The following is a 25,734-nucleotide window of genomic DNA, read 5'->3' as shown; positions in this document are numbered from 1 at the left end:
TCAGGAACCGTCTCCGAGAAGTAGGGATACGTGCCAAACGTCCAAAAGTTGCCCTCTCCTTGACACGACGTCGACGAGTGAGATGGTGTACCACGGTGCTGCCATGGAACCTGGCAAACTGGAGGCGAATATGGTTTAGCGATGAATCCCGTTATCTCCTCAGGCGACGTGATGGTAGAGACCGTGTCTACAGACGACGTCATGAACGTTTTGCTCCTCACTGCATCAGACAGGTGGACAGATTCGGAGGAGGGAGTGTTATGGTGTGGGGAGCGATCTCACACACCCTCAGATCGGAGCTTGTGCTTGTCCAAGGCAATCTGACGGCCAATCGATACATCGACCAGATTCTCCGCCCGGCACGTCCTTCGCCTTGTTGACCTTCAACGGCAGCTCTTCCAACAGGACAACACCAGGCCCCACACAGCACGTGCCACCGTGGACTACCTGGCCAATAACAACATCAATTCCATTCCCTGGCCCTCCAAGTCCCCGGATCTAAACCCAATCGAACACCTTTAAGATCAGATCGATAGACGGGTGCATCGACGTCGTATTCCACCACAGAATCTTCAACAGTTGTTCCACATGCTGCAGGAGGAATGGCAGAAGGATTCCACAACAAAACATCCAACGACTGATTCGATCTGTACCAAGGAGTGTCGGGCAGTGGTAGCAGGTGGAGGTGGTCATACGAGGTCCTGACTTCAACACCACCTTGTGGACAGCAGTAATGACGGTGATGACTGTCATTCTCATGAAATATGGACAACATAGCAGTGCATTGCTCCACAAAATTTCATACATGTATCTATGTTTTCCGCTGATCTACACGTCCTTGAATAACATCAAATTTACATTGATATTTGGGTTTTGCGTTTCTTTTTTTGAAGAGGGTAAAAGACTACGGAATAGAGAGTAAAACCAGAGCATCAGCGATAGTGTGATAGCTGGCAAATTGTTACAGGTACTTTCCTGTTACTGAGTTTTGAAACCGTATCACGGACAAGGCGGGCTCTCCAACACAATTGGCCACCGCAGTGAGCTAGTTGTGGTTGTGATTTTGGTTGCCCCGTAATTGTTGTTGGAGCTTTCGTTGTGAAGTAATTGTGTTGGAATTTAACTTCTCCGGTAGGTGTGGTTCAGATTTCTTACGACCCAAACTGTCTGTATTATAAAGAGATGGCAGATGGCTTGTTCGAAATACACGACAGTTTAGCTGCACAAAAAAGTAACCAAAACCAGCAGATTTTATTTTACAACAATTTATTAGGTTAACAAGAACAGATAACAAGACTTTTACAAATACTAAAGTACTTAAGTTTAGCAAGAAGGATAGCAGTATCTATACAAATACTAAAGTACTTACATGTACAACGGTGTCCAAGTCCAAACGGACGCATATACTCCACAATGCTTAAAAATTGCACAGAGGCAATACTCACAAGAGGGAAAATCCACAGTATAACTGAGTGTATGACGAAATATACACAAAATTCCACAGACAGGGTCTGTGCACTAATAAGCACTGTGTACCACAAGAGCATAAATTAAATATACAAATTCAGACTGAACAAGTGTTCGGTGGAGATAGGATATAACAAAGCCAGAGGCTATAAAGACACCAAAATTCAGCATAAAAGGCCTACTGAAGTACCACACAGCGAAAGCATCCAAAACTCTCAATAATTCTCCTTTCTCCTCCTTTGATCTGCTTTTATAGGTCTTATATAGACTGTGGAATTTTCTAGAATAAGAAAATTCTTGAACACTTGTAAACAAGCAGGCCCCGAACTGAGCGTATTCTGGAACATTCTAAGGTAGAGGCAGACAGCAGGCCCCGAACTCAGCATGTGTAAAATGTGGCAAGCTAAATTTAGAAGCTGACAGCAGTTGTTCACTATAACAGATTATAATCGTCAAAGTAGGTGGGGTTGAAAATGTCCTTTTTTGTCGTGTTGTGACGTGTTGTATGTTTTTGACCTGTTTCTGTTTTCTTTAGGTTCGTCACAGTCTGTGGGCTGAGGATGACGTCAAGAGGGCCTCGCACGGTGGGTTCAACACTGACGATTGATTGCTTGGTGAGAGCGCCCTCTACCGCTACAATAACGTTATCAAAGAACTCCAGGACTTTGCAAAACGTAAGTAGGAAATGGTATCCATCTTTGTGATTCCATTTTGGGTGTTGTGTGCGCACGGTCATCTTTATGCGCGTGGTTTTCAGTCGGTATGCTAAACACTTTGGCATTCACCTTGAGATACATCATAGAGTTTGTGCATGTGCATGAACAACAGCTCCTAAAATATACTCTCCATGTACACAGCCTATAGGATGACACTGTGTCAGCTTGTAAAGGCCTCTTAAAGAAGTCATCCTTGGGTATGGTCCGGCCTTATGGACTTACATATTCTAGATACAATCACCTAGGCTAAAGTATAGCGTGTGCCCGTAAAGTGGTGACTAACATGGTATAATGTGCGTGCATCCTCTCTGTTTTAGGTTGGTAAAGTGTATGCATACCCTTTTTGCTCAAATGTGGGGATGTGTTTAATTTCTTGCACGTTCAGATTTCTACACATAGCATAGTGTACGTGTGTCCAGAAACTTTTATCTAAGCTACACCTGATATTACTTGTGTGCGTAATTGCTTCTGTAAACAGTACAGTGTATTGTACCTGCAAGTATCTTTTTCTTCTTCTTCCCATGATTTGCAAGTTGGTCTTAGACAATCTCTTTTTGAATAGCCTTGATCGTAGCGATGTACACGTGTGCGCGTGACGGGATCAAGGCAGACGGAAACTAGCTTGTTAATCACCTTATAGAAAAAGAAATGAATGGGTGAAGCTAGATGACTCAAAAGGAAATAACATTTTAACAGTAGCAATACATCTTGCCCCAAACGCTGAATTTGGGTTAAACACCTGAGTGCATAGGCTTGTTCAAATTATAAAGATATTTTTCTCTTTTCGATTCAGAAAACAACAGGTTCAACCAATTACGTCCACGACAAGGAATTCGTAGGGACCTACAGTGCATCCAATCGTATTACTTATGTAAAGAGGCATTTGTGTCATATAATGAAATAAAATAATAAAGATGTCAACTCTTTGAAAACACCTTCATATGTGATTTGCTATGTTAACAGACTGAGCGAGTGTCGCTGACACAGATGGAAGGTACAAATGGTGGCGTCCATTATCTCATCACGATTACCTCCCTTGTCCCGTCCGACTCCGGCCTGTACACTTGTGAAGGTTCGAATGGTGGATCAGTGAGCAGATCCTCGACGGGAATCTCTATAAGAGGTAACATCTGACAGTTTGACAGAGAAGAAAAAAAAAATAAGACGGCAAACGTTCTGATGTTTTATGTCAAGCGTCATATCGAATTAATAAGTTTTTCAACCACCACAATGGCTTTTACGGGCCTCTGTAGGCTTACTTAACGTGCTAGCCAACCACAATGACACGGCAGCCTCTTACCAAAGCGGTCGCTGTGAGTTGACGTTATACGAGCGCATTCATTTTCCTTACTATTTATGTAGTAAATCTGTCAACTTCAACCTCAAAAATATAACTTTCGCGTTGTAGCATGGCATACCACCACATGCAGCTAGTACTTTTTTCCACAACATATAGAAAAACTAATATTGCGTGACCACGATTTTTTGGAACTGTGGATGCTGGAAGTGAAGTCATAACAATTTGTTACCTTGCCAACCTCCAGGGAGTTGGGTAGTAACACTGGGGGAAAAGTTTTCGATTATATATAAAACAGACAAAATTCTTAATCATTTTCACTCGGTGCAAAATAGCAGTACAGAGTGTTTATACTGTATTATCAACTTAAACTGTCTGTGTTGTTGTATTAGACAATAAGTGGTCCTTCACTCTTCAGTTTGGAGGCAAATCTTGGACAGAGTTGCGCCAGTTCCGCATGTTTAACCTTGAAGGCCAACTTATACACCAACTCTCTCCGGTTCTATGTTGGAGGATTTTCCGGGTTTCGGGTTTATCCCCGGTTCTGTCCGGTTTCCTCTCACAGTCCAACCGCCGACATATCAATGAAAAATTCTTCAGTACGGCGTAAAACACCTATATAATCAATAGAAAAATGAACAAATAAATAACACTCGTTTAGTTTAGGATCTAGTAGATCTACACAAAGCGGGAAATAAAAATAAATGAATTTATTACACAATACAACATAAAAATTTTGACATACTACTGGATGAACCTACTACACTGTACAGTATACATAGTGTGACGTTCACCTAAATAAATATATTCCACCTTACAGTATACACAGTGTGGCGTACACATGCATAAACATGCTCCACCTTACAGTATACATAGTGTGGCGTATACGTACATAAAGTTGCTCCACCTTACAGTATACATAGTGTGACGTACACGTACATAAACATGCTCCACCTTACAGCATACATGGTGTGACGTTCCCCTGAATAAACATATTTCACTTTACAGTGTGCCTAGTGTGACGTTTAACAGCATAAACATGCTCCACCTTAAAGTATACATAGTGTGAAGTATACCTGGATAAACATACTCCACCTTACAGTATACATAGTGGTGACGTACACCTGCATAAACACACTCCGCCTTACAGCATACATAGTGTGACGTTCACCTGGATGAACATACTCCACCTTGGAGCTTACAAGGTTTGACGTACACCTGCATGAACACACTCAACCTTACATTATATATTGTGTGACGTATACAGGGATGAACATACTCTACCTTACTGCATTCATAGTGGGACGTACACATGCGTAAACATGCTCCACCTTACAGCATACATAGTGTAACCTACACCTTGATAAACATACTCCGCCTTACGATATAAATACAGTGAAGTTCACGTAGACGAAAATACTCCACCTCATAGCATACATAGTGTGACGTGCACGTAAATGAACATACTTCACCTTACAGCATACATAGTGTGACGTACACCTGGATGAACATACTCCACCTTACAGCATACATCGTGTCACGTACACCTGGATGAACATACTCCACCTTACAATTTGCACAGTTTGGCGTACAGATGGATGAAAATACTCCACTTTACAGTATACATCGTGTGACGTACACCAAGATTACATACTCCACCTTAAAGCAAATATAATGTGACGTACACCTGGAAGAACTTTCTGCACCGTACAACACACATATAGTGTTACACCAAAGACGTGTTTTAAACATAAATTTGGTATGAAGTCTTCAACCAGGTTTCAACAACCTGGCCCAGGTATTGGTGCTTTGTGCGCAAATGTGTTTCCTTTTCAGAATTACAGTTGTCTATCCTATTATATAAATCAACCTGATACTCTTATAAACCTACACTGCAGATACCAACACTAGCCTCTCTTATAATTCATAGAAACTCAACCATCCGTACGTAACGTACACCTGGATAAACATACTCCACCTTACAGCACACATAGTGTGCCGTACACCTGGATGAACCTCGACAACTTTACCTCATACATAGCGTCACGTACACCTTGTTAAACCTACTACACTGTACATCATGCATAGTTTGCCGTACATCTGAATGAACATACTCCACCTTACAGCATACCTAGTGTAACGTACACCTGGATGAACATACTCCACCTTATAGCATATATAGTGTGACGTACACCTGTATAAATATACTGCACCTTACAGTTTATACAGTGTGACGTAACCCTGGATGAACACACTCCACCTTACAGTATACATAGTGTGACGTTCACCTATATGAACACACTCAACCTCACAGCATACAAAGTGTGACGTATACCTGGATGAACATATTCCACCTTACAGCATACATTGTGTGACATACAACTGGATAAACATACCCTCACCTTGCAGCGTACATGGTGTGACGTACACTTGGATAAACGTACTACACTGTACAGCGTATATTGTGCGTCGCACACCTGAATGGACATACTCCACCTTACAACATCCAGAGTGTGACGTACACCTGGATGAACATACACCACCTCGAAGCATACACAGTGTCAGGTACACCTGGATGAACATACTCCACCTTACAGCATACATAGTGTGACGTATACCTGGGTGAACACACTACGCCTTACAGAATACATATTGTGACATTCACCTGGATGAACATACTCCACCTTACAGCATACATAGTTTGACGTACACCTTCATGAACATTCTCCGCTTTACAGCATACACAGTGTGACGTACACCTGGATGAACATACTTCCCCTTACAGTACCCATAGTCTGACGTACACCTGGATGAACACGCTCCACCATACAGCATACACAGTGTGACGTACACCGGGATGAACACGCTCCACCATACAGCATACACAGTGTGACGTACACCTGGATGAACATACTTCCCCTTACAGTACCCATAGTCTGACGTACACCTGGATGAACACGCTCCACCATACAGCATACACAGTGTGACATACACCTGGATGAACATACTTCTCCTTAGAGCATCCACAGAGCGACGTACACCTGGATGAACATATTCCTCTTTGTAGCATTCATGGAGTGACGTGTGCCTAGATAATAATACTCCATTGTAGAGCATATATAGTGTGACGTACACCTTTATCAAAATACTACACTGTAAGGCATACATAGTGTTACGTTCACCTTGATGAACACACTCCATCTTGCATCATACATAGAGTGACGTACACATAGATGAAAATACTCCATTCTACAGCATAAAAAGTGTGACGTACTCCTGAATAAAAATGCTCCACTTTATACGATACATAGTGTGACGTACATCTGGATGAAGAAACTCCACACTACAGGATACATAGGATGACGTAAAACTTGATCTACATAGTACACCTTATTGCATACGCAGAGTGACGCACACCTGGATAGACATACTTCACTGTGCAGTATATATTGTGTGACGTACACCTGGATGAACATGCTCCACCTTAAAGCATACACAGTGTGACGTACACCTGGATGAACATACTTCCCCTTAAAGCATCCTTACAGCGAAGTACACCTGGATAAACATACTCCACCTTACAGCATACATGGTGTGACGTACACCTTGATGAACATACTTCACTTTGCAGCATACATGGTGTGACGTACACTTGGATAAACATGCTCCACCTTACAGGAGTCATAGTGTAACGTACCCCTCCATGAACACGCTCCACCATACAGCATACACAGTGCGACGTACATCTGGATGAACATACTCTCCTTAGAGCATCCATAGAACGACGTACGCCTGAATGAAAACACTCCACCTTGTAGCATACATAGAGTGACGTATGCCTAGATGAAAATACTCCATTGTACAACATACAAAGTGTGATTTTCACCTGGATGGAAATACTCCACCTTATACGACACAAAGTGTGACGTACATCTGGATGAACATACTCCACTCTACAGTATACATAAGTTGGGGTATACCTGGATTTACACAGTACACCTTACTTCATACACAGTGTGACGTCCACATGGTTAAGCGTACTACACTGTACAGTATATATTGTGCGACGTACACCTGGATGAACATAGTCCACCTTACAACATACACAATGTATAATACATCTGGAAGAACATTCTCCACCAGACAGCATAAATAGTGTGACGTACACCTGCATGAACCTACCACACTGTACAGTATACATAGTCTGACGTACACCTGTGTGAACCTTCTCCGCCTTACAGCATTCATAGTGTGACGTACACCTGCATGACCCTACCACACTGTACAGTATACATAATGTGACTTACATCTGGATGAACATACTCCACACTGTACAGTATACATAGTCTGACGTACACCTGTGTGAACCTTCTCCACCTTACAGCATACATAGTGTGACAGACACCTGGATGAACGTATTTCACCGTACAGCATACATAGGGTGACGTACACATGGATGAACATACTCCACTTGACGGAACACATCGTGTGTCGTACACCTGGGTGAACAGACTTCACCTTACAGCATATATAGTGTGACGCACATCTGTATGAACATCCTCCACCCTACAAAATACATAGTGTGACGTACACCTGGATGAACAAACATCACCTCACAGCATACATAGTTTGACGTACACCTGGATAAACATATTCCACCTTACAGCATTCATAATTTGACCTACAAATGGATGAACATACTCCAACTTACAGAATACATCGTGTCTCGTACAACTGGATGAATATACTCCACCTCACTTTATTCATAGTGTGAGGTACACCTGTATGAACCTCCCACACTGTACAGCATACATAATGTGACGTACACCTGTATGAACATCCTCTACTGCACAGCATACATAATGTGATGTATACCTGGATGAACATACTCCACCTTACAGCATACACAATGTGACCTATACCTGATTCAACATACTTCACCTTACACCATACATATTGTGACCTAGACCTGGATTAACCTTTTACAATGTATAGCATACATAGTGTGACGTACACCGGGATAAACAGACTACACTGGCCAGCATACATAGTGTGACGTATACCTGGATGAACATATTCCACCTTACAGCATACAGAGTCTGACGTACACCTGGATGAACATACTTCACTTTACAGCATACACAGTGTAACGTACACCTGGATGAACATACACCACCTTACAGCATACATAGTGTAACGTACACCTGGAAGAACATACACCACCTTACAGCATACATAGTGTAACGTACACCTGGATGAACATAATCTACCTTACAGAATACATCGTGTGTCGTGCACCTGCATGAATATACTCCACCTGACAGCATACATAGTACACCAGCATAGTGACGTACACCTGGATGAACAAACCTACCTTGTGGCATACATAGTTTGACCTACACCTGGATGAACCTCCTACACTATACAGCATACCTAGTGTGACGTACACCTGTATGAACATACTCCACCTTACAATATACATGGTTGACGTACACTTTGATGAACATACTCGACTTTGCAGAGTACATAGTGTGTCGTACACCTGGATAACGATACTCCACCTTAAAGCATACATAGTGTGACGTACACCTGCATCAACATACTCCACCTTGTACGATACATAGTGTAACATACACCTGTAGGAACCCACTTCACCCTTATTTTGAACAACCCGGCCTAGATGTTGGTACTTTGTCGGCAAATGTGTTTCCCTCTCAGAAGTACAGTTGTGTATACTACTACATAAATTAACCTATTTTACAGGTAGATATACTAGGCCCTCTAATAATTCATAGAAACCCAGCCATATCGACGATAAATTCAGAAGTATTTAATTCTTAAAGACAATTCTCTGAAATGTTTTTTCACGCGCCTTATATGCCATGCAACAGTTTCAAGAAGAGGTACAGACAGTTCATTAACTTTTCAATTACCTTTTTATACAACGACTGCAGTTAATTTTAAGGTCTACAAGGAATTTATCTTCCAATTCAACTTTAATTAAATCCTGGTCCAGAACAACGGCCCAGTTTAAGCAGACAAACAGCTTGTTGCACCAACAGTTAATGTCATAGCGAGCCACTCTCATGCAGTTCCATCACTGTCAGTTTGACAATAAAGTGTCGTTGAACATGTTGACACAATTGTCTGCATTCCTACATCTGACAGGCTGACCCCTCGACTAAGACATTGGCGCAACTATCCTCTCTCACTGTGATCAACTGTCCGGTTGTCTCGAGCATACAGGTTTGATGATTTCTAGTTTAACCTTGCCAGTGAGACGGTAATGTATACTGTAGCCGACTTTCACCAAAGTTCTCCTTTCTCCATGTGGGCCTATATATCGTGCTACATTTGTTTTTCTATATGTGTCATAAGGCCTGAACTCATACAATCTCTTATCGAATCCCCTCGGGCAGTCAGGCAGTCGCTATCGAAAGGATACAGGATTTGATACCAGACAACAAGGTGCTTCCCTCATCTCGAGGTCACCTGGCCTAAGTGTAACAAGCTGGGAATTTACATATCTCTTCTGATTGGTCAGGATTAATACCGAATATGTTTCGGACAAAAAAACCTGTGTCTTTCTTTAGATCATTGTATGCGTCAAGATTTCTGCATTTCCGAGGTTTTATAACGTGATTTATTTCCTCAAAGTGGATAGTATATAAACGAGCCCCAGAGAGGTTAGAGATACCGACAGTGATCTGTGATTTGCTCATCTACTTCTTGGCAACCTCAATTCCCGGACTGATTAAAGCCATGATGATTCTTCAAGTTATCCTGTGGATGACAATCAGTGTCATTCTTTCGTGTGAGTAGAGTTTTCTTTTCAGAACTAAAGCACATACCTGACCCGACCACACTCTGTAAGAGTCAACTGCGATAAAGTTTGCCTTTTGCATGATCACAGCCAGAAGGCCAGTAGCCATCCAGTTTGTGTGTTGCCAATATGCACCTTATAAAGAAAATTGCAAACAACTTCATAACTTCAGCTTCAGGTCGAATAAATTTATGTCCATAAATGCTCGTCAGAGAGAGAGTCAAAATACACGATGATTTATTTGATCACAGACATGCAAGGTCGTTCTTTCTTCACTCTGAGTTTAAAGATGTCTAGTTGGGGGACAAACTGGGTTAACTTGCACCCTTGTGTTTAGCTGAGAGCCAAGGGAGGAATGTTTTATATTGCCGACTTTAAAACCTTACATATATAATATAATAAAAGCCTACGGAATAGAGAGTAAAACCAGAGCATCAGCGATAGTGTGATAGCTGGCAAATTATTACAGGTACTTTCCTAACTGAGTTTTGAAACCTTATCACTGACTTAACAGACGGACTCTCTAACACATTGGCCACCGCAGTGCGCTAGTTGTGGTTGTGATTTTGGTTGCCCCGTAATTGTGATTGGAGCTTTGGTTGTGAAGTGATTCTGGTTGGAATTTAAGTTCTCCGGTGGGTGTGGTTATAATCGTCAAAGTAGGTGGGGGTTGAAAATGTCCTTTTCCGACATGAGGGCACAAAAGTGTATTAGCCAATAGTGGTTTAAGTCATATTGTTATAAATAAAGGATTTAAGCCAAATTCAGCAGCGAATACAGTTGTCCAAAGTCAAAATATAACAGCAGCAGATTTAATTCACATTAATATACAGGTATGCAATTGTTTTGGGGAAAAGTATAACATTTAGTCGTCCGTTATTCGTAAGTTGGGGTTTTAGTTGCACGTTAGTTGTGGGTTTGGGTTTTAGTTGCCCGTTACTTGTGGGCTGGAGTTTTAGTAGTCCGTTAGTTGTGACTGGGATTTTAGTTATTCGTTATTTGTGGTTTTGGGATTTAGTTGTCTGTTAGTCGTGGGTGAGGTTTATGTTCTCCGTTAGTTGTGGGTTTAGGTTTTAGTTGTCCATTAATTGTGGGTTTGGGTTTTAGTTGTCCATTAGATGTGGGTTGGGATTTTAGTTGTCCGTTAGTGGTGGGTTAGGGTTTTAGTTGTCCGTTAGTTGTGAGTTGGGCTTTTACTTGTCCATCAGTTGCATAATGGGGTATTAGTTTGACCGTTAGATGTGGGTGGGGTTTTAATTGCACGGTATATCAGTTTGGAGGTTGGGGTTCCAGTTGTCTAGTATAATTACGGGTTGGTGATACGAAGATAATACACTTATGAGACAATGACGATTATCGGTGGCAGTTGTATAAATTAAGGGGGCCTCCGTGGCTAAGTTGTTTAGCTGGATAGCGCAGCGTAATGACCCAGGAGCCTCTAATCAAGGTCGTCGATGTGAGTTGAAATCCAGCTCATGCTGGCTTCTTCTCCGGCTGTACGTGGGAAGGTCTGCCTGCAACCTGCGGATGGTCGTGAGTTTCCGCCGGGCTGTGCCTGGTTTCCTCCCACCATAATGCTGGCCGCCGTCCTGCAAGTCAAATGTTCTTGAGTACGGCCTAAAACACCAATCAAATAAATAAAAAAAATATATAAATTACTTCATTAGTACAATATACAACGTTTTACTTGTTTAGTTATTTGATTGGTGTTTTACACCGCCCTCAGTAATATTTTATTTCTTTTCTAGGAAACCGGACAGAGCCCAGCGGTAACACAGAATAACGTGTAAAAAAAACATGTGTACATTGCCTGATCCTACGCATATATATATATATGTATTAATGACAGAGACTATTCTCTTCAATATATGGTTTACAAACCAATTTCCACACTTTGCCGTGTGTATATTTCCAAACATACGTGTGTATGTTTTTGACCTGTTTCTGTTTTCTTTAGGTTCGTCACAGTCTGTGGGGCTGAGGATGACGTCAAGAGGCCCTCGAACGGTGGGTTCAACACTGACGATTGATTGCTTGGTGAGAGCGCCCTCTACCGCTACAATTACGTTATCAAAGAACTCCAGGACTTTGCAAAACGTAAGTAGGAAATGGTATCCATCTTTGTGATTCCATTTTGGGTGTTGTGTGCGCACGGTCATCTTTATGCGCGTGGTTTTCAGTTGGTATGCTAAACACTTTGGCATTCACCTTGAGATACCATCATAGAGTTTGTGCATGTGCATGAACAACAGCTCCTGATATACTCTCCATGTACACAGCCTATAGGATGACACTGTGTCAGCTTGTAAAGGCCTCTTAAAGAAGTCATCCTTGGGTATGGTCGGCCCTTATGGACTTACATATTCTAGATACATCACCTAGGCTAAAGTATAGCGTGTGCCCGTAAAGTGGTGACTAACATGGTATAATGTGCGTGCATCCTCTCTGTTTTAGGTTGGTAAAGTGCATGCATACCCTTTTTGCCCAAATGTGCGGATGTGTTTAATTTCCTTTCACGTTCAGATTTCTACACATAGCATAGTGTACGTGTGTCCAGAAACTTTTATCTAAGCTATACCTGATATTACTTGTGTGCGTAATTGCTTCTGTAAACAGTACAGTGTATTGTACCTGCACGTATCTTTTGTTTTCTTCTACCCATGATGTTATCCTTGAGCGTAGCCATGTACACGTGTCCGCGTGACGGGATCAAGGCAGACGGAAACTAACTGTTAATCACCTTATAGAAAAAGAAATGAATGAGTGAAGCTAGATGGCTCAAAAGGAAATAACATTTTAACAGTAGCAATACATCTTGCCCAAACACTGAATTTGTGTTAACACCTGAGTGCATAGGCTTGTTCAAATTATAAAGATATTTGGCTCTTTCCAATTCAGAAAACAACAGGTTCAACAATTAAGTCCACGACAAGGAATCCGTAGGGGCCTACAGTGCATCCAAACGTATTACTTATGTATAGAGGCATTTGTGTCATATAATGAAATAAAATAATAAAGATGTCAACTCTCTGAAAACACCTTCATATGTGGTTTGCTATGTTAACAGACTGACCGAGTGTCGCTGACACAGATGGAAGGTACAAATGGTGGCGTTCATTATCTCATCACGATTACCTCCCTTGTCCCGTCCGACTCCGGCCTGTACACTTGTGAAGTTCGAAATGGTGGATCAGTGAGCAGATCCTCGACGGGAATCTCTATAGGAGGTAACATCTGACAGTTTGACAGAAAATTCGCTGGGTAATGCTTCAAATAATAAAAACTAAGACGTCAAACGTTATGATGTTTTATGTAAAGCGTCATATCGAATAATTAAGTTTTTCAACCACCACAATGGCTTTTAGGGGCTTCTGTAATTAATCACAATGACAGGGCAGCCTCTTACCAAGGCGGTCGCTGTGAGTTGACCTTATACGAGCGCATTCATTTTTCTTACTGTTTATGTGGTAAATCTGTCAACTTCAACCTCAAAAATATAACTATCGCGTTGAAGCATGGCATACCACTACATGCATCTAGAACTAACATAATATTACCACGATTTTTCTGAGCTGTGGTTGCTGGAAGTGAAGTCATAACAATTTGTTTCCTTGCCAGCCTTCCGGGGGCTGGGTAATGACACTGGGGAAAAAGTTTTCGATTCCATCCAAAATAGAAAAAAATCCTTTACTCTTCAGGTTGCAGCCAAATCTTGGACACAGTTGCATGAGTTCCCCATGTTTAACCTTGAAGGGCAACTTATGCCCCCATTCTCTCCGGTTCTTTGTTGAAAGATCTTCCAACAACCTGTGGTTCGTAATGGGTTTCTCCCCGGTTTTGCCCCGCAGAATAACCGCCGTCTTATCAATGAAAAATTCTTCAGTACGGTGAAAAACACCAATTAAATCAATAAATAAATGAACAAATAAATAACAGTCGTTTCTTTAGTAGATCTACACAAAGAGAGACGTAAAGTTGAATGAATTTATTACACTGTACAAAACACAAACTTTGACATACTTCTGCATAAAACCTACTACACCATACAGTATACATAGTATGACGTACACCTGTATGAACTTTCTCCACCCTACAGCGTACATACTATGACGTACACCTGGATGAACATATGTCACCTTACAGCATACATAGTGTGACGTACACCTGGATAAACATACTCCACCTTACAGCATACATAGTGTGACGTACACCTGGATGAACTTCCTCCACCTTACAGCATACATAGTGTGACGTACACCTGGATGAAAATATGTCACCTTACAGCGTACATACTATGACGTACACCTGGATGAACATATGTCGCCTTACAGCATACATAGTGTGACGTACACCTGGATGAACTTCCTCCACCTCACAGCATACATAGTTTGACGTGCACGTAAATGAACATACTTCACTTTACAGCATACATAGTGTGACGTACACCTGGATGAACAAATGTCGCCTTACAGCGTACATAGTGTGACGTACACCTGGATAAACATACTCCACCTTACAGCATACATCGTGTGACGTACACCTGGATGAACATATGTCACCTTACAGCGTACATACTATGGCGTACACCTGAATGAACATATGTCACCTTACAGCGTACATAGTGTGACGTACACCTGGATAAACATACTCCACTTTACAGCATACATAGTATGACGTACACCTGGATGAAATTCCTCCACCTTACAGCATACATAGTGTGGCGCACACCTGGATGAACATATGTCACCTTACAGCGTACATACTATGACGTACACCTGGATAAACATATGTCACTTTACAGCGTACATAGTGTGGCGTACACCTGGATGAACATATGTCACCTTACAGCGTACATACTATGACGTACACCTGGATAAACATATGTCACCTTACAGCGTACATACTGTGACGTACACCTGGATAAACATACTCCACCTTACAGCATACATAGCGTGACGTACACCTGGATGAACATATGTCTCCTTACAGCGTACATGGTTTGACGTACACCTGGATAAACATATGTCACCTTACAGCGTACATACTGTGACGTACACCTGGATAAACATACTCCACCTTACAGCATACATAGCGTGACTTACACCTGGATGAACATATGTCACCTTACAGCGTACATACTATGACGTACACCTGGATGAACTTATGTCATCTTACAGCGTACATAGTGTGACGTACACCTGGATAAACATACTCCACCTTATAGCATACATAGCGTGACGTACACCTGGATGAACATATGTCACCTTACAGCGTACATAGTGTGACGTGCACCTGGATAAACATATGTCACCTTACAGCGTACATAGTGTGGCGTACACCTGGATGAACATATGTCACCTTACAGCGTACATACTATGACGTACACCTGGATAAACATATGTCACCTTACAGCGTACATAGTGTGACGTACACCTGGATAAACATACTCCACCTTACAGCATACATAGCGTGACGTACACCTGGATGAACATATGTCTCCTTACAGCGTACATAGTGTGACGTACACCTGGATAAACATTCTTCACCTTACAGCATACATAGTGTGACTTACACCTGGATGAACATATGTCACCTTACAGCGTACATACTATGACGTACACCTGGATGAACATATGTCATCTTACAGCGTACATAGTGTGACGTACACCTGGATAAACATACTCCACCTTACAGCATACATCGTGTGACGTACACCTGGATGAACATATGTCACCTTACAGCGTACATAGTGTGACGTACACCTGGATAAACATACTCCACTTTACAGCATACATAGTATGACGTACACCTGGATGAACTTCCTCCACCTTACAGCATACATAGTGTGGCGCACACCTGGATGAACATATGTCACCTTACAGCGTACATACTATGACGTACACCTGGATAAACATATGTCACTTTACAGCGTACATAGTGTGGCGTACACCTGGATGAACATATGTCACCTTACAGCGTACATACTATGACGTACACCTGGATAAACATATGTCACCTTACAGCGTACATACTGTGACGTACACCTGGATAAACATACTCCACCTTACAGCATACATAGCGTGACGTACACCTGGATGAACATATGTCTCCTTACAGCGTACATGGTTTGATGTACACCTGGATAAACATACTCCACCTTACAGCATACATAGTGTGACGTACACCTGGATGAACATATGTCACCTTACAGCGTACATAGTGTGACGTGCACCTGGATAAACATACTCCACCTTACAGCATACATAGTGTGACGTACACCTGGATGAACTTCCTCCACCTTACAGCATACATAGTGTGACGTACACCTGGATGAACTTCCTCCACCTTACAGCATACATAGTGTGACGTACACCTGGATGATCTTATTACATTGTACAGTATACAAAGTGGGAGGTACACCTGGATGAACTTACCACATTGTACAGTATACAAAGTGAGACGTATACCTGGATGAACTTACCACACTGTACAGTATACAAAGTGAGACGAACACCTGGATGAACCTACTACACTGTACAGCATGAGATGTACGACCCACACCTAGATGAAATTACAACACTGTACAGCCTACAAAGTGGGACGTACACCTGGTTTAACCTACTACATTGTACAGCATAAGATGTGGGACCCATACCTAGATGAAATTACCACACTGTACAGTATACAAAGTGGGACGTACACCTGGATGAACTTACCACATTGTACGGCATAAGATGTGGAACCCACACCTAGATAAAATTACCACACTGTACAGTATACAACGTTAAATGTACACCCAGATGAACTTACCACACTGTACAGTATACAAAGTGGGAGGTACACCTGGATGATCTTACTACATTGTACAGTATTCAAAGTGGGAGGTACACCTGGATGATCTTACTACATTGTACAGTATACAAAGTGGGAGGTACACCTGGATGATCTTACTGCATTGTACAGTATACAAAGTGGGAGGTACACCTTGATGATCTTACTACATTGTACAGTAAACAAAGTGGCACGTGCGCCTGGATGAACTTACCACACTGTACAGCATAAGAAATGGGAGACATATCTGGATGAACCTACTACACTGTACAGCATAAAAAGTGGGACGTACACCTGGATGAACTTACTACTCTGTACACATACGTAGTGGGATGTACACCTGTTCTTCAAAATTCTACAGTCCTTTATACCGGATGGCATTTTTTGATTTGCGTTACGCATTTTCATTTTATTTCTTGTGATTGGTGTTTAACGCCAATCCTAAACAAAGCTTTGTATATGATGGCGGTCCTGTTGATGGATGGAAGAAACCGAAGTTTTATAGCCTTCATACAATTATGTAGTGTACTCATATATACATATATACTTTTTTGTTAACATGCTAACCATCTCCATGTTACGTCTTCCTTCACAGGTGGCAGGGTCTTGAGTTCGTCCAGCTCGTCATGGTCTTCCTCTTTTCGGCGGAGACTGCGGGATATGCTTAGAAACAGATTCCGAGGTCTTTTCCCATAAGATATAGAGTTCTTACCGTGTTAACTGACAAAATCGATATGCATTTTATACCAAGGGTTTTATACCTCAGCGATTTACTGTAGAACAACCTCGAGATTATAATGATTAAGCCTGAATCTGCTTACAATTTAGTTTAAGGTTTTGCTGAAGCCTCTTCATGAAATTTTGGAACGAGATTTAGAGATACATTAGATTAGAACATTTTATTTTCACACATCATTCAGTAAGAGCTACAATTCCATTTCGAATCCTGCGTAGAATTGAGATAATTCTGGTCTAAGCCAATTAGCTTGACTGATTTATGCCATGCAGCAAACGAACTGTGTTGATTAGTTGATATATCATGCTCTCTATTAAAGTACACATTTTGTCAATACTTGCTTTTTGTTAGATTTACAGTCTACACAGTTAGTTTCACATCGGCAAACAAGATAAGGTTCAGGGGCCCGTTTACTAAGAGGGCAAAACTTACAACAAAGATATCTGTCACCACGATACAATCTGTGCAGGAAGCCATTGTCTTTCATTGGCTAGGACGCACGTGGTGCACTTTCAAATCTGGTCCTTGACAGAGAATTTCTACATTTCCCCGATTTACGACCTTCGTGTGGCCGTTTGCGTAGTCTTACTGCTCGTGACACCATGGTGATAATAAGCTATCTACGACGCTCGTGGGGCCGTTTGCGCAATCTTACTGCTCGTGGCACCAAGCGATCTACGACGCCCGTGTGGCCGTTTGCCCAGTCTTACTGCTCGTGCCACCATGGTGACAATAAGCGATCTACGACCCTCTTGTGACCTTTTGCCCAGTCTTACTGCTCGTGGTAATAAGCTATCTACAACGCTTGTGTGGCCGTTTACCCAGTTTTACTGCTCGTGGCACCATGGTGACAATAAGCGATCTACGACCCTCTTGTGACCTTTTGCCCAGTCTTTCTGCTCGTAGTAACAAGCGATCTACGACGGCTGTGTGGCCGTTTGCCCAGTTTTACTGCTCATGGCACCATGGTGACAATAAGCGATCTACGACGCTCTTGTGGGTGTTTGCTCAGTCTTACTGCTCCTAGCACTATGGTGACAATAAGCGATCTACGACGCTCTTGTGGCCGTTTGCGCAATCTTACTGCTCGTGGCACCAAGGTGACAAAAAGCGATCTACGTCACTCACGTGGCCGTTTGTGCAGTCTTACTGCTCGTGACACCATGGTGACAATAAGCGATCTACGAGGCTCGTGTGGCCGTTTGCCCAGTCTTACTGCTCGTGGCACCATGGTGACAATAAGCGATCTACGAGGCTCGTGTGGCCGTTCGCCCAATCTTACTGCTCGTGGCACCAAGCGATCTACGAAGCTCGTGTGGCCGTTTGCCCAGTCTTACTGCTCATGGCACCATGGTGACAATAAGCGATCTACGACCCTCGTGTGGCCGTTTGCGCAGTCTTAATGCTCGTGACTTCATGGTGACAATAAGCGATCTAACGACGCTCGTGTGGCCGTTTGCCCCGTCTTACCGCTCGTGGCACCAAGCGATCTACGACGCTCGTGTGGCCGTTTGCGCAGTCTCACGTGCGTTGAAGACCAAATGTGTTCCGCCAATATGGTTGCATATCTCTACGTCACACGTGGGAAAGTTGAGCAGTAATTTGTCAAATGCCAGTGGTTTGCGTCGGGGACGGTTTTGACCTCACATGAAACTGATCACCTTCCTTTAAGCGAACAGTTCTTGAGTATGGCCTAAATAAATAAATAAATAAACATTTTGTAGAGTTAATGTAGGTACATGTAGTTACATTTGATGCATTTGAAACCTCTTTGTGATACGGGCCACTGCATAAACTGAATTTATTTATTTGATTTGTGTTTTACGCCGTATCCTAGTAGATTTCACTTATACATAAGCGACCACCATTACGATGGGAGGAAAACTGGCAGAGCCCGAGGGAAACCCACGACCGCTGCATGGGGCAAAGTTATGTGGTTTAGTAATGATGTCTCCAATCTTCTGCAATGTGCTAACATCTAATGTTTTCGTGATAAGAAATGGCCGGGGCTGGACTACATATTCAGTGATCCCTCTCCTCGGGTGAACTTTGTGGACTTCTTCGTTATGTCATGTATTTTTTCGCCGTAATCTGTTTATGCCTTCAGATAAACTGTTTTATAGGTTCAGTTACATATAAAATTCACAAAAATTTGATTTGAGGTGAAACTGTTCGTCATACAATTATACCAAAATATGGCCGTTAAAGCCGAATATATAAGTGAGGTGATGTAGGAATCTGCTGACAACATCGTATCATTCCCTCGGCAATGTAGTGGCATTTACCTGGGCACTCTGCTTACTAGGGAGAAGTCTAGCGGTTAGAGTAGCTTGCTTTTCAATCGCTAGGAAACGTGAGGTAAGAGCTCAAACCTGCCGTTAGGCTGGGGATTTATACATACCACTGCTCTCATGGCATATATGGCCGTTTACCTAACCTAACGCTCGCTGAAGACCACTTGTCTTCCACCAACATGATATTTGATTATCAGTTTGTCAAATCTGAGATTGTTCGTTTGTAACTTGCCTTAGGCATTCTGGTTCATCCACCCGTGATACTGAAAGTCATCCTGTATTAAAGTAAAAAAAAAATCATGAGTTTAACGTTTACACAAAAACCATACATATAAGTAGATATTAGGGAGAACTTTATCAGATACTTCAAATCAGTAGTAGATCCGATGGTTTGGTGTTTAACGCTCTACTCAGAAATATTTCACATTAAGGCAGTTTAGTTTTTGAATGGAAGAAATGCGTAAACACAGTTACTAATAACCAGACACGAGGCCAACGTATTGCGTCAGTTGACCAGTGAGCATTTTAACACCTGGACTGTGAGGCCTCACTCCCAGCTCCAAACTCTTCACTCAGTGGTTATCCCAACCCTCACGCTTGGACAGTGGACAACGTTGTTCAATGTGCTGACGCTTTGTGTAATTTTTCGGTGACGGAAAGAAAATTTTTGCTTCAGGTTCATCCGGACTAAACACAGTGGGAATGTGTTGTTATGCATGGTCCACGGACCATGACAAAGCATCACTCATCCGCAGAAAGTAAATTAACGATAGTACTTCGTATTAACACTAATTTATCTGTTATGCGCTATAGATTAGACAGTTGTAAGACCTGTTATAGTCACGATGACCCCTGGACAGGACAAAAACACGCGCATGTCGGATCCACTCTTCGTCTTGTTTATATAAGATTTTTTCTGTATTTCTAGTGAGTCTGAATGATATCTCTGAGAACATCTCATCCTTTTAAAAAAAAATCCAGTATTTCCTATTTTGTGATTTTCTCAGTATTTCCTTATTGTTTCAGTGGGATTAAAAACATAAGTTCCTTTTAGCCGGGTTGGGGGGGGGGGGGGTACATGTGGAGGGCGACACACTCGGCATATGGCTGACGTGTGATTCCTGCTTCATACTGTTTTTGTGGGTGAGAGGCTGCTATTCTGTCATAGACTAGCCTTCGTGGAACACAGAAGTATCTACATAGGCTTCTGTTGACCTCGTAGGCAACTCCCTGCACAGAGATGTTCCTTCCAATCATCGCCTTGTTTGTGAGCTGTGTCATTTCATCCTGTGAGTATTACATAAACAAGCCATAAGGCTTAACCTTCTCCTAAATTCAGACCAGTAGAAGGGATACATTGTTATTAGGTAATGGTTGTCTTGCATTGTACATTTGATCTAATACTGCTAATCACTGACAGAAACAATATAATGTTGCAAGGCTGATTCTATGCAGTCTTTCTCAACTGCAGTGATTAGTTTCCTGTATGCAGTCTTGTACGAAGCCCCCGTTTTAAGCAGATGAGACACTTTCTAACAGGTTTGAATTGTTTTGATGGTTATTTCGTAAAACCTCCACGTCACAGCCAAAATATATATGCAGATTCGTAATCATGTCTGATTGTTTTAAATGGTTGTTAGCCAAGATCTACTTTTGTGATATTTTCACTGTCCAGACAAATTTGCATCAAATCAAAACCAGTCGATAGATTCAGTTGTATTAGAGAAGTATCTTTTTTACCTTGCATTAAAACCTAATATGGCCACTTAGTCACGTGACTGAATCAGCACGAAAGCTACAGGACAACACTTCCATCCCTAAAACATACAAAATCTTGGCGTCGAACCAGCGTCAATCAAAATGGATATTCCAAAGATCAGAAGGCTAATTCCAAAAACAACGTTCACCACAAACCACCTTAGAAAGTGTATAGAGCGTGAAAGTAAGATGGAGTCAAGCAAAGAAAAGCAGTCAACAGTTTTCAGTGATGTTGGAAAGATGCAGGGAGCGCTCTAGGCAAATTATTGAAATCGGTATTTAAATCATATGCTGTGCTAGATAATAAGTTGTCGATAGTCAAAACATGTATCTATGGGTGGAAACAGACATAAGTATAGGGGCCTACCAGTCGTCAAGCGGGATAAACGTTCCAGGTGAACAATCGCAAGGCAAGATCACAAAATGTCACTTGCGCTTTGATTGTAACTTTGTAACTGTTCATATATCCAACGGAGGCGGGGGGAAGGTGGAGGGTGTTAATATACGAGAATTATACAGCCTCTAACCCCCGGATTAAGCGGAATTAGACACGGTTATGAAGCAGAATGCCAGAGTTTCTGTACACTCTGTCCATATTTACGAACAAGAAAGCTATAATCATTGTAAAATTTAGGAACTTGGAGTGGAAGAGCACCCTGTGCAGTAGTAAACATGTGACGTTGGTTGAAATTGCCACAGGCCGTCATAGGTCGTCGTCAGATATTCCCAATCTAGTAAGCATTCCGAGCTTCTTAATAAGAACTAGTACAACACTCAGACTGGAAATACAGTTCAGCGTCTCTGACGGGTAAATTCTGCATAACCTGATGCAGCCCAGGGAAGCATAGAAATTACCATATTCACATGTATGAAAATAACCTTCATCGTCACTTCGGTCATATAATAACAGTGTCTCTTTGTTGGCATCTCTGTATATTACCGACATATGTCACTTATACAGCCTCACTAGACCGCCATGCTGGAGACACCACGTATTTATGGTGTCAGTCATATTTTCATGACATTGAGTCGACCAGTACCAGTCCTATCTTTCTGGGCCAATTGCCAAACCAATGAGAAACCAACATGGCCGCTTTTAAAGTCTTTTGGAAAAACTGTGCTCGGTGTTGAACCCCGAAACTCTGCCCTAAAATGCCAGCACTTTCAAAACTTCGAATTCGATTTCGGATTCGGATTCCTTTGTTGAAATATTTTGCAGATATCAATAAAAACCTAAGGCTGTTTCAGCTAAACAACTTTTTGTGCAAAAATCGCTGTTTTTGCTAGTTTTAGACACTAAACTTGTGTATACAGATTCCAGCTTGTTGAAGCTTGCATATTTAGTGACAAAAATAGATCATGTTGGAGTCATTTTCGATGTAATTGTATGCATAAATTCCACTAAAAAGTGATTTAGAGGTCGAGAAGTTTGAAGATGGAATGGTGCGTGGCGACTTGAAAAGGTAAACGACTAACAATCACTGGAACAAGAGGCACATTGCCACTAATACATCCGCAATGCCAAGCGGTCGACTGCGCTCGTGGAGCTGTGGATGCAATCATACAACCCTTGGTAGTCATTAACTTAGACGCAGTAAGCCCCCCTCCCCCCCCCCCCCACCTTTCACCATTAGAATGCTTGAAACACCCCATGGCTTTTTTTCCCATGGAAATATATTTTCGGTTTATCCATCTGGTACTGACAGGGGTTAGGCTGGCATGGTTGGTAAGGTAGAAGATTCATATGTCGGTAGGCTGATGTCTTAGCCCACGGTACACATAGTATTAACCACATCTAGGCCTATCTGGCCAGGCTAGCGCCGTAGCCCAAAAAATATACTTGTTATGCCTTGGCCGATGAATAAATAATTTCGTCATTTGTAAAGTAACTTTAAAGCCCATATTAAAAAGTTACTAAGCACGCAACACATATCTCACAGTAAGCAAATGCACCCTCGTCGATAGTCGTAAACTGTTAAGCTATGAGAAACTGTAAATAATGTGTTTATTGTGGGAGTAATTAAAAACAACTGGCCATATTTGTGAAATCATTATCTAGTTCAAGAAGAAACGATTACTATAGGAGAAATTACACGAGTGGAAATGGTGATATACATCAACAGATACATGTAATTACAGCTAAAATTTCTTGTCATTTAGCGTTAATTTATAAGACTATTTCGTCCATACAACGACGCGGACGTATTAGGTTTGACTTTGCTTTCATTGTTTATGTATTTGGCAATACCGATTTTCCTCACGATATCCACATTTAGCTACTGTACCATTTTTGACAAAAATTCCAATTTTCGGCCATGTTTTGTATTATGTAATATCATTACAGGTTCTTCACAGAGCATCAGTGTTCGTCTGAAGACACATGGTCCTCAAACACTGGGGTCCACCCTCGTGATTGACTGCCTGGTGACAGCGCCCAGTACCGCCTCCGTTAAGCTGTCCAAAGACTCCAAACCTTTTTCTGGATTAAGTGTCTTCCTAACAGTTATACTCAAGTGTACTATATGGGCACCCGGGGGTATGGTTTTGGCCTTAAAATTCGGAAAATGATCAAATAAATAAATAATACTGGATAAATTTGACAATTTTCGATAGGTTCCGCAAGACTGGACTTTATAGACTCATCACTGGTGTCTTAGGCCTACCTCAGTCAGCTACCTTACATTAATGCCTTATTTTAGGTTATTTCTAAGTTGTCAATGTGATATGAACGAGAGTTCATTCAGAACAAAATTAATACGTATACAGGAGCCCATTAAACGACGAAATAAAATCAAGAAAAGCAATAGTAATATAAATATAGTCAAGTAGCAAGAATATCTTGTTTTAAGTTGTTTTATGGAAATTCTGATAGAATGTACAGTTTGACTGATGATGACTGAAATGTTGGCCAAATTGATTTGTTTTTCCAACACTACAGGGTTTATTGACGAAGGAGAGCGACATAGCCGGAGGTGTACACTATTTCATCATAATTACCTCCCTTCACATGTCAGACTCTGGGCTGTACACGTGCGAGGTCTGTATTGGTGGATCACGCAGTCGCTCTTCTAAACGGGACTTCCCACGAGGTACATTTAATACATTGTCCAGATTACCCTTTTCGCTTAAGTCAACTTTAAGCTGAACAAGACACAAATCTGATGTTACTTCTAAACCAAGATCTGTTGCCGATATAAGATTCGTAAACTTACAACAAAGGTTGATTGATGCTGTGGAGCATGGGTTAACAAAATGTGTGGAAACGTTTTTAGGAGTTTTAAAGTTATGATCATCAGTAACGGCAGATTTTATCCCTGGGAACATTAAATTCATCTCGTCAGTATTTTACAGAGAGTTCCTCCAGCTCATCCGGATTTCCAAGCTCATCCAACTCGTCTGGAATGGAATTCCTCAATGTTTCCGAATATGAATTTTTCAACTCATCTGGTGGTTCCATAGTCCGTGTGTCCGTGTTATGTGAACAACTGCCGTCAGCTTCTAAATTTAGCTTGCCACTGTTTACATATGCTGAGTTCAGGGCCTGCTGTCTGCCGCTGCCTTAGAATGTTCCAGAATACCCTCAGTTCGGGGCCTGTTTGTTTACCACAAGTGTTCAAGAGTTTTCTTATTCTAGAAAATTCCACCAGTTTATCTATGAAATCTAAGACCTATGAAAGCAGGTCAAAAGAGGAGAAAGGAGAATTATTGAGAGTTTTGGATGCTTTCGCTGTGTGTTACATTCAGTAGGCCTTTTGTGCTGAATTTTGGTGTCTTTATAGCCTCTGGCTTTGTTATATCCTATCTCCACCGAG

At 41.7% G+C, this 25,734-nt stretch overlaps 1 protein-coding gene across 1 annotated transcript in view; it reads left to right on the top strand.

Annotated features, from left to right (window-relative positions):
- Nucleotides 1–18,188, top strand: part of LOC135481958 (vascular cell adhesion protein 1-like) — a 34,818-nt gene extending 16,630 nt beyond the window's left edge. The window contains exons 4-8 of the mRNA XM_064761753.1: nt 2,003–2,141; nt 3,147–3,306; nt 12,261–12,400; nt 13,371–13,530; nt 17,730–18,188. Coding sequence (XP_064617823.1) covers nt 2,028–2,141; nt 3,147–3,306; nt 12,261–12,400; nt 13,371–13,530; nt 17,730–17,830 — 675 coding nt within the window. The 5' untranslated portion in view covers nt 2,003–2,027 and the 3' untranslated portion in view covers nt 17,831–18,188. The remainder of the gene's footprint in view (nt 1–2,002; nt 2,142–3,146; nt 3,307–12,260; nt 12,401–13,370; nt 13,531–17,729) is intronic.
- The last annotated feature ends 7,546 nt before the right edge of the window (nt 18,189–25,734 follow it).

The sequence above is a fragment of the Liolophura sinensis genome, chromosome 1, assembly GCF_032854445.1.
Source record: "Liolophura sinensis isolate JHLJ2023 chromosome 1, CUHK_Ljap_v2, whole genome shotgun sequence".
Lineage (NCBI taxonomy): Eukaryota > Metazoa > Mollusca > Polyplacophora > Chitonida > Chitonidae > Liolophura > Liolophura sinensis.
Note: the sequence above shows the minus strand (reverse complement) of the source record. Positions and strands in the feature narration are given on the sequence as shown.